At 35.5% G+C, this 16,060-nt stretch overlaps 1 protein-coding gene across 1 annotated transcript in view; it reads left to right on the forward strand.

Annotated features, from left to right (window-relative positions):
* TMEM38B (transmembrane protein 38B) overlaps positions 1-14,130 on the forward strand; it is a 66,001-nt gene extending 51,871 nt beyond the window's left edge. The window contains exon 6 of the mRNA XM_018052554.1: positions 12,252-14,130. Within this exon, the coding sequence (XP_017908043.1) occupies positions 12,252-12,467 (216 nt within the window). The 3' untranslated portion in view covers positions 12,468-14,130. The remainder of the gene's footprint in view (positions 1-12,251) is intronic.

Genomic DNA, 16,060 nt, shown 5'->3' on the forward strand with positions numbered 1-16,060 from the left:
GTGAATTTGTTACCATATTGTAATAGCTTTAGTTATTTTTCTTCTCCCTCTGCCCTTTAACCTCAATGCTATATTAAATTTAAAAAAAAGTATTTTGGTATTGAGTTGCAATTTTCTGATTCTGTTTCTTACCTTACTGAAAATACTGTGTGCTTTTACCTTTTTATTTCTTAAATTTCTTGTAAAGCAGCTCTACTGTTAAACTCTCCCAAGTTTTTCCCTGGGAACAAACAAAACCAAATAACTTTGCTAGATAGAGTATTCTTGGCTGACAGTTTTTACTTTTCAGTATTTTGAGAATGTCAGTTTACTTCCTCCTGGACTATAGTTTCTGCTGAGAAATCTACTGATAGCCTAATGAGGGTTCCTTTGTAGGTTACTATTCTTTTTAAAAAATTCTTTCTTTGACTGACTTTTGACAATTTTAATATAACATGTCTTTGAGAAGGTGTTTTAGCATTGAGGTAGTTGGATTTTTTTTCATGGATTTAAATATTCACCTCTTTCTCCAACTTTTGGAAGTTTTCAACTATTAATTTTTTTAAAAAAAGATAAGTTGCTCCCTTCTTCCTCTCTTTTCTTTCTGGATTACCAATTACCCTAATGTTGCCCTTCCTAAGAGTCAGATCTTTCTCATAGAATTTTCCTACTTTTAAAATACCTTGAGTCTCTTTCGTCTTCTACTTCTGTCATTTCTAGGTTTTTATCTTCACACTCACTAATTCTCTCTTCCTCATGATTTGCTCTATTTCCAGTGCTTTCTAATGCATTCTTCTGTCTCGTTTAGTGTGTTCTTCAGCTCCAGAATTTCTGTTTGGTTCTGTTAATAGAGTGGATTATACTGATTTATTTTTTTAAATGTTGTATAAACCTTTCATTTCTGTCATAAACCCCACTTTGTCATGATGTATCTTTTTTGTGCATTGCCAGATTCAATTTATTAATGTTTTTCAAGTATATTTTTTTCCATTGTGTTCATGAAATATATTTTCTTTGTAATCTGTATGGTTTTGTATCATCATAAGACTAAGCTTATTAAATAGGTTGAGAAGTGTTCAATTCTTTACTCTCTGAAAGAGTTTAGGTAGATTTGGCATTATTTTAGGCATTTGATATAGGACAATTTACATTATCTATTTTATTTGTGTTCATTTTGGTAAGTTGTACTTTTCACTCATTTTTTTCTTTTTTTTTTACATTTTGAAAATATTTATTGTGTTTATTGGATGTTTGTATTAAGAATATTAATTGTTGAGAAAGAATCTTTTTTTTTTCTACTTTACAGTACTGTATTGGTTTTGCCATACATCACCTTGAAGTGCCATTTAAACTTTTGATTTTGTTAATGTGAAATTGTTAATAGTAGTTCTTTGTTATCCTTTTCGTGTCTATAGTGATGTCTCCAGTTTCATTTCTGGTATTGATCATTTGTATCTTTATCTCTTGTTTCAAATTGGTCTAACTAGAGGTTTATTAGTTTCATCAGTATGTTTGAAAAATCTGGCCTTTGCTTTCTTGTTTTCTGCTTTTTTAAGTTTTATTGACATATAATTGACTTACAGTGTTGTCTTCATTTTTTAGATGTACAACAGAGTGATTTATATATATATATACACATACACATATATTATTCTTTTTCAGATTCTTTTCCCTTATAGGTTATTCAGTTCAGTTCAGTCACTCAGTCGTGTTTGACTCTCTGCGACCCTATGAACCGCAGCCCACCAGGCCTCCCTGTCCATCACCAACTGCTGGAGTCTGCCCAAACTGATGTCCATTGAGTCAGTGATGCCATCCAACCATCTCATCTTCTGTCGTCCCCTTCTCCTCCTGCCCTCAATCTTTCCCAGCATCAGGGTCTTTTCAGATGAGTCAGCTCTTTGTATCAGGTGGCCAAAGTATTGGAGTTTCAGCTTCAACAGCAGTCCTTCCAATGAACACCCAGGACTGATCTCCTTTAGAATGGACTCGTTGGATCTCCTTGCAGTCCAAGGGACTCTCAAAGAGTCTTCTCAAACACCATAGCTCAAAAGCATCAATTCTTCTGTGCTCAGCTTTCTTTATAGTCCAACTCTCACATCCATACATGACCACTGGAAAAACCATAGTCTTGACTAGATGGGCCTTTGTTGGCAAAGTAGTGTCTCTGCTTTTTAATATGCTATCTAGGTTGGTCATAACTTTCCTTCCAAGGAGTGTCTTTTAATTTCATGGCTGCAATCACCATCTGCAGGGATCTTGGAGCCCCCAAAAATGAAGTCTGTCACTGTTTCTGCTGTTTCCCCATTTATTTCCCATGAAGTGATGGGACCAAATGCCATGATCTTAGTTTTCTGAATGTTGAGCTTTAAGCCAACTTTTTCACTCTCCTCTTTCACTTTCATCAAGAGGCTCTTTAGTTCTTTGTTTTCTGCCATAAGGGTGATATCATCTCTACGTATCCTATTTACAAAGAGAACCGGGCACTTTTTCAATCTTTTCTGGACATTCTGGCATGTTTATTTATTTTCAGTTTTTTTTCCCCAGCTTTTTTGGCATATTGATATGAACTTTTAATGGTAGTTTGTCTAACACCGTAATGGAATTTGTTGGTGTTTTTACTAAGATTGTATTTGGTTTATAAATTATCTTAGGAAGGCAGTTACATTACATATGGACAAAGGCTAGAGACAGGAGAAAGGACAGAGTCATGAGATTTTCTAATATTTAGAGAAAGAAGATCCAGAGTGAGAAATTGGAAAGAAGCTGCTAAAAACCAGGAGATGGTATTAAAGGGATGGTCAGTTATGCTCAATGCTTTTGAGAGGTTTCTTCAGGTCAGTCACACCCCCTGGCAAAGGAAATGGCAACCCATTCCAGTATTCTTGCCTGAAGAATTCCATGGACAGAGAAGACTGGTGGGCTATAGTCCATGGGGTCACAAAGAATTGGACATGGCTGTGTGACTAACACTTAATTACTTAATATTGAGATAGTATAGTATTGTTGAATACATGAATGAGGGACAATGGTATTAAGCTCTTTGGGGAATACAAATGGACACATAAACTTTGACTAAGACAAAGACTCTTTCTTCAAGATGTTATTGTCTAAAAAGAAATATAAAGCACTGTGCTTTTAAACTTCATGAGAATAGGGACCAAGTTTGTTTTATTCATAACTGTATCCCTAGCATTGTGTCTGATGCCTATAGTAGATTTTTAATATATATTTGTTGACTGACTGATAAATGGCCAAAATGTTCTTTCATAGGTGGTCTCTCTCTATTTAAGTCAGTTCAGTCACTCAGTCGTGTATGACTCTCTGCGACCCCATGAATCACAGCACACCAGGTCTCCCTGTCCGTCACCAACTCATGGAGTTTACCCAAACTCATGTCCATCGAGTCGGTGATGCCATGAGCCATCCCATCCTCTGTGGTCTCCTTCTCCTCCTGCCCCCAATCCCTCCCAGCATCAGGGTCTTTTCCAATGAGTCAACTCTTTGCATGAGGTAGCTGAAGTATTGGAGTTTCAGCTTCAACCTCAGTCCTTCCAATGAACACCCAGGACTGATCTCTTTGCAGACCAAGGGACTCTCAAGAGTCTTCTCCAACACCACAGTTCAAAAGCATCAATTCTTCGGCGTTCAGCTTTCTTCACAGTCCAACTCTTACATCCATACATGACAATTGGAAAAACCGTAGCCTTGACTAGATGGGCCTTTGTTGGCAAAGTAATGTCTCTGTTTTTTAATATGCTGTCTAGGTTGGTCATAACTTTCCTTCCAAGGAGTAAGCGTCTTTTAATTTCATAGCTGCAGTCACCATCTGCAGTGATTTTGGGGCCCCCCAAAAATAAAGTCTGACACTGTTTCCACTGTTTCCCCATCTATTTCCCATGAAGTGATGGGACCAGATGCCATCATCTTCGTTTTCTGAATGTTGAGCTTTAAGCCAACTTTTTCACTCTCCTCTTTCACTTTCATCAAGAGGCTTTTTAGTTCCTCTTCACTTTCTTCCATAAGGGTGGTGTCATCTGGATATCAGAGGTTATTGATATTTCTCCGGGCAGTCTTGATTCCAGCTTGTGCTTCTTCCAGTCCAGCGTTCCTCATGATGTACTCTGCATAGAAGTTAAATAAGCAGGGTGACAATATATAGCATTGACATACTCCTTTCCCTATTTGGAACCAGTCTGTTGTTCTATGTCCAGTTCTAACGTTGCTTCCTGACCTGCATATAGGTTTCTCTAGAGGCAGATCAGGTGGTCTGGTATTCCCATCTCTTTCAGAATTTTCCACAGTTTATTGTGATCCACACAGTCAGAGACTTTGGCATAGTCACTTATTTATCTAGGGCTAATACTACCAGATGAACAATTTGCTTGCCCAGCTTACTGAAGAGATTTATAAAAATGAGGATCTGAAGATTTGACAGTCGTTCAGGTGAATAATTATTAGTGTCTGAGTGAATGATACCACCAAAGAAGAAGTATAGAGTGACCAGAAAACCTGGATGAATGTACCATATTCTAGAAGCTTATTATAGGGCAACGTGATTTTCATTAGAGGGTGTTAGAGAACGTTTAATGGAATAGACACCTTGCAGTTATACTGCAAAAGATGTTTGAATTTGGGCAGATGGAGACAGGAAGAAGTGTGTTCTGGGTGGAGAGAAAGATTAATTTTGCTTATACAGATGTATTATAATAGTCTTGGCTTCCCTGGTGGCTCAGAGGTTAAAGCATCTGCCTCCAATGCAGGAGACCTGGGTTCAATCCCTGGGTTGGGAAGATCCCCTGGAGAAGGAAATGGCAATCCACTCCAGTATTCTTGCCTGGAGAATCCTATGGACGGAGAAGCCTAGTAGGTTACAGTCCACGGGGTCGCAAAGAGTTGGACACGACTGAGCGACTTCACCTTCACCTTCACCTTGAATTATTCATGTGATGTAGAAATTGTGTTTATTCATTGTATTCTATTCTTATTGCTATGCACTATAGAGGACATAAAAGTATATGAGTCCTGTTTGTGCCTTTGAGGAACTTATATTTTAGATCACATTTTTCTGGGCATATTTTGAAATGATACAATATGAGATGTAAAGAATGTGGAAGAGCTTCAAACAATTTCTTTGGAATTAAGTTATGTTTTAGAATGTTTAAATATCAGAGTATCTTTAAAGTTTTTAGACTCTTTCATTTCCTTCCCTTTTAAAGTTAGAGACTGTAAAGTCAAATGCTATTTAATTTAGGTAATATGCTTTTTCTTTTAATAACTTGCTGAGTAGGGAGAGTTCTATGTTTTATTTGTAGAAGAATAAGGGTTCATTTCATTTGTCACCAGTATATTTGTGTCACCTTGCTGAATCAAGCCCTAAGAAGAGGCTGAATTCACAGAAATCTGTCCATGAACCTCATAAGTCTATCTCAGCAGTAATTTCTGATGTCAACAGTATTCCTCAGCTGAGTGATGAGTCTACTGGGAGTGGAAATTCTATTAAAACTTGACTTTGAAAAATACTTAACTATAGTTCACATTCTCAGGCATTACTTTAGTTCCTGACACTCTTCTTTACTGGATTTTAAATACATTGCTGTTTTCCAGACAGTGGACCATTATTTGATCTGAATTCTTTTGTATTTTGTTGACAGTCCATGAAGTCAAGCTATGACCAGAATAATTATGGTAGTACATGTCATTGTAACTGTTTATTCTAAAGAATAATTTTATCTAAAGAAATTCTTCTTGGATCTTAACCAGTAATGACATAAACTCGGATATTAACATTGTATTTGTACTCTTCTCATTCTATATTCTCTCTAGGTGATCACGTTCATATTTATGCCCTTGCCTTTTACTTGTATCGTAATGACTTCCAAATTCATTTCTTAACATTTCTGGCCAAGTGTCTATTATTGCACTTACTCCATTGCCATTGTATTATTACTGATTTGCTTACCTGTCTGACTAGTCTGTAAGATCTTTGAGGTCAGGGATTACACTCAACATTCTTTTGGCAGCCAAGTTTAATGCACAAAGCCTGTTGGTTTTAGGCTTTGTTAGTGCTATTGTAGTTCAGATTTGCCTTTCTAGAATGGGGTCCTTTTGGGGGTCTCAGCTTAAGCCTGAGTTGTACCCCTGGGGAGCTCCATCTTGCCTGATTTTGAACTCCAGGCTGTCTTCCTAGCATCAAGCAGCAGGCTGCTCAGCTCTTTGGCCTCCCAGCTGTTGTTCTCCCCTTTAAAGAAAATGCCAAGATAAATGTGAAGTTCATTTTGTTGAACTTCCTCCTTTTAGGGATCATAATCCCACCAGGTTATACCTGTATTGGTTGTACTCCAGTGCTTTTTAACAGTTGTTTTATGTATTTGTGTCTTTCACATTGATTCTGTTGGGATACTAGTCTGATATAAGCTGTTTAGTCATGGTTGGTCTATAGTTTATGTATATGCAGTAAAAGTGTTCCATTTTTTATTTGTTTATTTTTACTGAGGTCAAAGTGGCATAGCAGATTCAGTTATTTAAAATTATGCAATTCAGTGGCATTTAGTACATGCACAGTGCTATGTGTGTGCATTTTAAAATTAATATCAATGATAGTACATTAGAGCTTTTGTTCTTTGTCACATTTTCATCTAACAATGTATCAAGAATTTTTCCATATGACTTTATTATTTATTACTTTTAACAATTATACAGTGTTTATTTTACTGATACATTCTTCTTGTAATGGACACCTACTTTGTCTCCAGCTCCCCACTACCTAAACTATATTGCAGATACTAGGAATTTACTCTTGATTCCATTGTCCTTAAGAAAGCTGATTATGTAGGTACCTCTTGTGAATATTTAAAAATATTTATTTTTAGTATTTAAAAAAATGCCTAGTTTGATTCATTATCTGTGATCTGCTGGAGGAATTGACTCTTGAAAATTCATAGACTTTTGGGAACCTTTCTGAATCGTAAAGGTCTCCCAGATTCATTTTGGTACCAGGATAATTTCTTGAGCAAATCTAAATATCTCTGAACATTGTATATTTTGCCAGATAATAGGTTGGTACCTCTCTTCATTCTACCTCCCACTATCTCAGTTTATATATGGGAAATTTTGGATGGCTCCCTGGTGGCTCAGACGGTAAAGCGTCAGCCTGCAATGCTGGAGACCCGGGTTCAATTCCTGGGTCGGGAAGTTCCCCTGGAGAAGGAAATGGCAATTCACTCCAACACTCTTGCCTGGACCACAAAGAGTCAGACACGACTGAGTGACTTCACTTCAGTAAAGACTTAGTACATTCCCTCCTACTGGCACTATTCTATACTTTAGATAGTGGTAGACTGCAGGATATTTAGTGATTGAAGTCAAAATCTGAGTGTTCCAAACTACTTTACCACTTATTAGTTCTGTGACTTTGAACAAGTTACTTAACATGTCAGAACCTGAGTTCTACATCTTTATGATGAGAGTAATGATGGAGTAGTTTTTGGATTACATTTAAAGAGAATAAAGTAACACAAACACATTATCACACAGCTCTAGCACATGTTAAGTGCATAGTAGTAATAGCTATTATTGGTCATTTGGTGTAGGTTGTAAATGATATTTTGTCTTCTTATTTCCTTTTGTTACTAAATGTATTTTGTTTGTTTACACTGCTTATTGGCACTCACAATGTGGTATCTTTTATTATTGTTAAGGAGTTGTGTTCTTTTCCATTAGTTAAGTGTAAAGTTATAGAGAACAGATTTTTTTTCCCCCTAGAATCAAGCTTAATTTGCTTCTCCTGAAGATTAAATTAAGAATGCATTTTGAACATAGAACTTCAATGTAGAAAATAGGAAATTCAAGAAAGTGCTAGAGTTACAGAGCTGAAGACTATAATAACTGAACTAAGACATTTACTACAGGGGTACAACAGCAGACCAGATGGAAGCAAAAAGGATCAGTGAACTTAAAGACCAAGCAGTAGACCTCACTCATTGAGAGCTGCAGAAAGGAAGGAGAACAAAAAGAGTGAAGATGACTTAGGGAATTTATGGAACAATCTCAGAAGGACTTACATTCACGTAACAGGGCTCCCAGAAGGAGATAGGAGAGAGGAAGGGGCAGAAAAATTATTTGAAGAAATAATGCCTGAAAACTTCCCTAATTTGGGGAAGAAAACAGACATGCAGAACCAGGAAGCCCAGAGAGTTCCACACAAGAGGACCCCAAAGAGACCTACACCAAGACACATTAATGATTCTTTTTAAAAATATTAATTGATTTATGGTTGCACTGGGTCTTCATTGCTGTGTGCAGGCCTTCTCTGGTTGTGGCGAATGGGGGCTGCTCTTGATTGCAGTGTGTGGGCTTCTCTTTGAGATGGCTTCTCTTGTTGTGGAGCACGGGCCCTAGAGCATGCTGGCTTCAGTATTTTGTGACACATGGGCTTAGTTGTTCTGTGGACCACCTGTGGACCAATCTTGGTTGTTCTTAGCTTGCATGTGGGATCTTCCTGGACCACGGATTGAAAACTGTGTCCCCTGCATTTGCAGGCAGATTCTGCAGTGGACCACCACTTCCAGTGGACCAGCAGGGAAGTGAACATTATAATTAAAATGTCAACAGTTTAAGGCAAAAGAGAGATTCTTAAAAGCAGCAAGAGAAAAACAATGTGTTATGTGTAAATAAACCCCCATAAGACTATGAGCAGATTTTTTCCAGCAGAGACTTTGCAGGCCAGAAGGGGGTAGCATGATATATACTGAGGGGAAAAAATTCCAGTCTAGATGACTCTACCTGGCAGAGTTACATTAAAAATTAGGGGAGAGTTAAAGATTTTTTCCAGACAAGCAAAAGCTAAAGGAGTACATCACCACTGCACTGGCCTTACAAGAAGTGTTAAAGGGACTTCTTTAAGCTGAAAGAAAAGGATGCTAATTAGTAAGAACAAAACATGAAAATATGAACCTCACTGGTAAAAAATAATAAATATATAGGAAAGGTAGTAGCTTAATCACTTATAAAGCTAGCATGAATCTTAAACGTAGTAGAACCATAACTACAACAATGAGGGAATACATACAAGATAAAAAGATGTAAAATATAATATCAAAAACATAAAAAACATTGAGGGGAAGAGTAACAATATAAAGCTTTAAAATGCATTTAAGTTGTTGTCAACTTAAAGTAGACTTATTTATGTAAGTTGCTATATAAAAGTCTCATAATAAATACACAAAAGATGATGAGAAAGTAAGCATTCTAAAGAAAGTCACCAAGCCGTAAGAGAAGAGAGCAAGGAATGAAAATACCACAGAGGAACTACAAAACAGACAGAAGACAATTAACTAAATGACAGTAAGTAGGGTTGCAAAGAGTAGGACACAACTGAAGCCTTAGCACACAAGCATTCACATATTTATTAATTACTTTAAATGTAAATTGACTAAATTCTCTATTTAGAATACATACAGTAACTGAATGGATTAAAAAAAAAAGTCACATTTCTGTGCTGCCTGCAAGAGATTCACTTCAGATGTAAGGAGAGAAACAGACTGAAAGTGAAGGGATGGAAAAATATATTTTCTGCTAAAGAAAGCCCAAAGAAGGTTGGGGTAGCTCTGCTTAAATCAGATAAAATAGACTTAAAAAAAAAGACTAATTAGAAAGAAGGGTAGTAAGTAATGATAAAGGGGTCAGTCTAACACTATATATAACATTTGCAAATATTTTGTTGACGTTCAGTCACTAAGTCTGTCCGATTCTTTTGAGATCCCATGGACTGCAGCATGCCAGACTTCCATGTCCTTCACTATCTCCCAGAGTTTACTCAAATTCATATCCATTGGTTGCAGATATTTATGTCTGTCTACATAAATATATAAAGCAAATAATAACAGACCTAAAGAGAAATAGGAGGCTTCCCTGGTGGCTCAGACAGTAAAGAATCCGCCTGCAATATGGGAGACCCGGGCTTGATCCCTGAGTCAGGAAAATTCCCTGGAGGAAAAAATAGCTATCCACTCCAGTATTCTTGCCTGGAGAATTCCATGGACAGAGGAGCCTGGTGGGCTTCAGTCCATGGGGTTGCAGTCAGACAGAACTGAGCAACTGACACTTTGTAAAGAGAAATAGACAGCAAAACAGTGATAGTAAGGGACTTGTTAAAGTCTCTTCACTTACAATAATGGATAGATTACTAGACAAAATCAAGAAGGAAATGTTGCCTCAAAGGACTTAACATTGCTCAGATAGACTACAGATTAGATAGGACATTCCATCCAAAAGCAACAGAATACATTTTATTCTCATGCACACATGGCATATTATCCAGGGTTCATCATATGTTAGATCATAAAACAAGTCAATAAATTTAAAAAGATGAAAATCATACCAATAATCTTTTTCTACCAGAATAGTATGAAACTAGAAATCATTTACAAGAAGAAAACTGGAAAAATCGCAGACATGTGGGAATTAAACATAATACTATAGAACAACCAGTGAGTCAATGAAGAAATCAGTGAAGAGATTTTTTTTTTTAAAGTACTTTGAAACAAAAGTAGAAATACAACATACGAACCTTACAGGATGTAGCAAAAGCAGTTTTAGGAGGAAAGTTCATAGTGATAAATGCCAACCTCAAGAAATGAGAAAAATCTCAAATAACCTAACTATACCTAAAGGAAGTAGAAGAAGAAGAGCAAATGAAGCCCAAAGGTGATGGAAGCAAGGAAGTAACATAGAGTGGAAATAAATGAAATACAAGCGAAGAGGACAATAGAAGAGATCAGAGTAAGAGACGGTTCTTTGGAAAGATAAACAAGATGAACAAACTTTTAGTTAGACTCACCAAGAAAGCAGAAGAGAGAACTCAAACAGACTCAGTCAGAAACGAAAGAGGACATTACAACTGAAGCCACAAAAATACAAGGGATTGTAAAAAACTACTGTGTGCACTTGCATGCCAACAAAGTGGACAAGCTGGGAGAAATGGATATATTTCTAGAAACATATGACCTACCAAGACTGAATCACACAAAAAAAAGGAAATCTGAACAGACCAATTACGAGTAAGGAGATTGTATCAGAAATCAGAAATCTCCCCACAAAAGTCCAGGACCAGAGAGTTTTGCTGGTGAATTCTACCAGACTTTAAAACAATTAATACCAATCCTTCTCAAACTCTTCCAAAAAAAAAAAAAATGATGGAATGCGTCCAAACTCATTTTACAAGGTCAACAGTACCCTGAAACCAAAATCAGACAAGGATGCCACAAGAAAAGAAAATTACAGGGCAATATCCCTGATGAGCATAGATGCAAAAACCAACAAAATATTAGCAGACCAGGTTGAACAATACATTAAAAAAATTATACACTGTGATCAAGTGGGATTAATTCCAGGGATGCAAGAATGTTTCATCATCTGCAAATGAATCGATATATCACATTAACAAAATGAAGGATAAAAATCATATAATTATCTCAATAGAGGCAGTAAAAGCATTTGACATAATTCAACATCCACTTACAATAAGAAACTGGGTATAGAGGGAATGTACCTCAGCATAATAGAGGTTATATATGGCAAGCCCACAGCTAACACTTAAGTGGGCATTATGCCAGGTGAAAAAATGAGACAAAGACAAATACACTATGATTTCATTTATATGTGGAATCTAAAATTTTAAAAAATCCAAGCTCATAGATACAGACAACAGATTGAGTGAGTGAGTGAGTGAGTGAGTGAGTGAAGTTGCACAGTCGTGTTCGACTCTTTGCGACCCCATGGACTGTAGCCTACCAGGCTCCTCTGTCCATGGGATTTTCCAGGCAATAGTACTGGAGTGGATTGCCATTGGTTGTTGGCAAAAGGTGGGGGGTAGGGGTGGTGAGGCTTGGTGAAATAGGTTAAAGGGAGTCAAAAGGGCCAAACTTTCAGTTATAAATAGTCATCAAGTGTGTAATGTATAGCATGGTAACTGTTGTAATATTTGAAAGTCATTAAGAGAGTAGCTCTTAAAAGTTCTCATCACATGAAAAAATTGTTATATAACTGCATGATGAGGAATGTTAACTAGACTTGCTGTGGTGGTGATTTCACTTTATATATAAATATTGAACCACTGTGTTGTATTCTTGAAACTAGTATATTGTTATATGTCAGTTATACCTCAATAAAAAAATGTGTTTTGACTCTTTCCCTCTCTTTACTTTCTCCTCTCAGTTTTGGGGAACAGAAAACATTTGTATTTAAATTCAAAATTGAACTTTTTTTTTCAGATAACCATGATGATTACAGAGACTGCTTTTATGCCTTTTGCTTGTTTTGAAGATACATTGAGTCGGATGCTGTTTGGCTGGCAGCAGCAGTTTTCACCATTTGAAAAGAAAAGTGAAACAAAATCATCTTTCAATGGTACTGGTTCATCTACCTCAAAACCTGTAGCTAACGCTTCAGATAAAGTTAAAAAGAAACATAGTAAGAAGACTGAGTAAATTTACTCGATGAGCTTTAGAAAGCAAAAAATTTTCTTTTTCTTATCTACCTGTGAGATTGTGATAAATATTTCTTGTAAATGATGTAAATAAAGATGATAAGGATTGGAGGTGACAAAAAGAAAGAACTTTCTGTTTCGGGGAGACTGTCCCTTCCTGGATTGTAATTTCCTGAGTGTTATGAGTATATCATGTGAAATTGTTTTTCTAAGTTATATATAAAAGATTCTATTGTGATTTTTAAAAGTTTTATATGGATAAAACAAGGCTGGATTTTTAAAAAATGTTAGAAAAAGTAAACCTATTGTCATTGCAAAATAACAAAAATTCTTATTGTTTAAATATTTTCATAAATTTTTATTTGAATCTATTTGAGTTTTAGTTCAGCAAAATTAAACTTTTATTTCACAGTACCATTATAATTCCTAGTATGAAAAACAGTTCTTATTTAATTTTGAGTGCTGGGAAGAGTAAACTTTACTAAATCACTTTATATTATGAATGAAAATAAATTACTAGTTTATATCTCAGAAATGAACATTGTATTTTTTTCCCACATTAAATGGAAATATCTGAAATTTAATTGTTTTCTCCTAGCATTTTTCAGTGAGAATAGAACATTATTAGTCTTAATTTTAAGTGTGTTTCTTGTACTATTTCTTTTTTCTCAAAAGAAAATCAGGGGCATAATTTTTAATAAGTTACCCAGCCCATGTTTTGCTTTGTAAGTTTTGAGGAGCTTATTTTTTTCTCTGTCCTTAAAACACATTTGTCTTAACTGGGAGAAATTCTTCGGAGCATTTCGTATATTCTTGAGGATTATTTAAATTAAAAAATTTACCCTAATGTTTCCTTCCTTATGAGTACTTCTCAGTTTTCTAGCTGAATGTCTCTTACTAGTTTTACCTATGTTTGTTATGTTTTAATGTACATGTTCATATATTACTAATCTTATTTTACATTAAAACTAGTTACCCTTACGTGTAAATACTCAGCTCTAATGCGAATTGTCCTGGGGCATTTGACAGCAACCGGCTAATTAAGAAGAAACAAACTAAAATCTTGTATGGTGGAAGTCTACTTGAGTAAAGAATGATGATGTTACATTTTGTACCTTATTGGCAAAAATAATTATAATGATATAATAATAAGTAGAAAAGTTATTAAATAATGTTAAACTTTACTTTATAGTTTAAAATTCCAGTTATAATTTTAAAAACTCTGTGACTGACATGATTTCTTCTGCTAAGACCATGAGCCTGCATAGAGTTAGTATGTATCAGGCATTTTTGGATGACATAGAAATATTCAAATCATATTCAATTTGGAAGTCTTGGTTTTTAAAATTAAAAAAAAAAAAACACTAGCAGGTACTATACTTTTACTTGCTAAGAAAGGTTTTTTTTGAGGGGGGAGGACCTTTGATAGCTTTGGAATTATCAGAAGTTAATTTTTTAATATTCTGACAAAAGTCATTAAATATTTAAGGGGTTCTATATTATATTTGATAGTTTTATAGTTAAAAACTTTTCAGAATTAAAATGTTGCTAATTACTGGCTTAGTTTTGAAGTTTGGGTTTAACTGTAATTGAAATGGCAGGAATCTTATTTTACACATGTATTAAAGATAAACTTATTGCAATAAATTATTTAGTACCAATGGAGTATTATATTATTTTTATGTTTTTTTCTATTTTTCTTGATATAGGAGTTTATAGCTCCTGTGGCCTTTTGGTTGATTTGATATATATCTAGATGTTACTGTCTGCATGAGATATACAAACTTTATTAATCTTTGCAAGTATCCATAACCTTTAATTCAAGATTTTTAAGAGCTCTACTGGAGGACATGGCTTAGGCCTGAAACCTCCCTCTTCATGCTGCCTGCAGAGACTTGACTGGGTTTGCAAAGCAGATTGTTACATTCCTTACCCAACATATAGCATGAATGAAGCCTGTGGACCTGCTTCACACAGGCAGATAGGTATCACTGAGAAAATTAAGATCTGGTAGGTTTTCTTAAATAAGAGGAGACAAGAAACTGGAAAGAACATGGGCTGGCTTAACTCAGTGATCTCACCCTCTAGTAAAATAAGGCCAAATTAATATCAAACTCTTGATTTATCAGATTAGTCACTCTTCCTTGCTGAGGGTGTAATGGCTGGAGAGGGACTCCACAGATAATGTAGAGTGAATGGATTTCAGGGAAATTCCAGCTTTCCTGTAGGCAGAAAGCAAAATGTGGAGAGAAGAGGAGAGGCTTTCCCTGTTTGGTGTATTTTTTTTTTTTTTTGTCTATTCCTTTAAGGCGTACATCATTCTGTTAAAATCTACCACAAATCGCAAGTTGATCGCAAATGAGTGATACATTAGAAGTGGAATAACATGTTCAAGAATACCATCTCTCCCCCCTCTGCTTTCTTGTTGTTTACATTTTACTGGTGGTGAGACATAGAATAAGCAAACAGATATGTTCTTGTGGTAATACTAAAGGTTATGAATATATATTCAGCAGGACCCAAGGACAGAAAGTGAGAGAGCTGGGGGTACTTGTTAAGTAGGAGTTAGAAAGGCCTTTCTGTTAAAATTGTATTTTACTGGAGAGGAAGTGGGGGAATAAGTCAGGCAGACATCTGTGTTAAGTGCAAGGGTCATTCTGTTTCTTCACTTAGTTAACTGAGATGATGTATTTTTCCCCAAAATTATTGAATTTATTTTTCTTGTTTAGTACAATTGCACACTTGTTTTTAACAGACATATTTCTTCGATAGGATTTTTCTTGTTTTTACAGTTTGTTCCTTTTTAAGTTAAAATTCGCATACAATGAAAGCATCTATTTAAAGAGTTGGCAAATGCATGCAACTGGTACAGTCTAAACTCCTGTCATTACCAGTGCCTCAGGAAGTTCATTTCTAGTTAAGCCCCCTCCCCACAACGGAATAGAAACAAAATCATGCAGTATATTCTCTTTGGCATAACACATCTTTCAAACAGCATAATGTTTTTGGAATTCATTCATCTTGTTGCATTTATCAGTAGTACATTCCTCTTTAATTACTTATAGCATTGTACTATATGACTATGTCACAGTTTGTTTATCCTGTTGATGCCCATCAAGGCTGTTTCTAGTTTGGGATGTTCTGAATAAGCTACTGTGAACGTTTTTTTTGTACAAATCTTTTGGGGAACATGTGTTTTTATTTTTGTTGAACAAATACCTTGGAGTAGAATTATGTTTTATTAAAAAAAGGCAACTACTAGACATCTTTTCCAAAGTAGTTGTACCATTTTACACTTCACAACAATGTATGAGTGTTCCAGTTGATCTACAGTCTTACACAGGATTAGTGTTGTCAAGCATTTTAATTTTGTTCATTTCCAATGAGTGGTTTATAGTTTTTATGGGTTTTAATTTTCATTCCCTTAATGATTAATGTGATGTAGAGCTCTTTTTTGTGTGTACTTACTGGCCATTTGTATATCTTGCTCTGTAAAGTGTTCCTTTGGATGTTTTGCCCATATTTTATTTAATTTATCTTTTTATTATTAAGTTGTTCTTCATGTGTCTTGGGTATCCATTCTTTGTTAAGTAG

The sequence above is a fragment of the Capra hircus genome, chromosome 8 (genome assembly GCF_001704415.2).
Source record: "Capra hircus breed San Clemente chromosome 8, ASM170441v1, whole genome shotgun sequence".
Lineage (NCBI taxonomy): Eukaryota > Metazoa > Chordata > Mammalia > Artiodactyla > Bovidae > Capra > Capra hircus.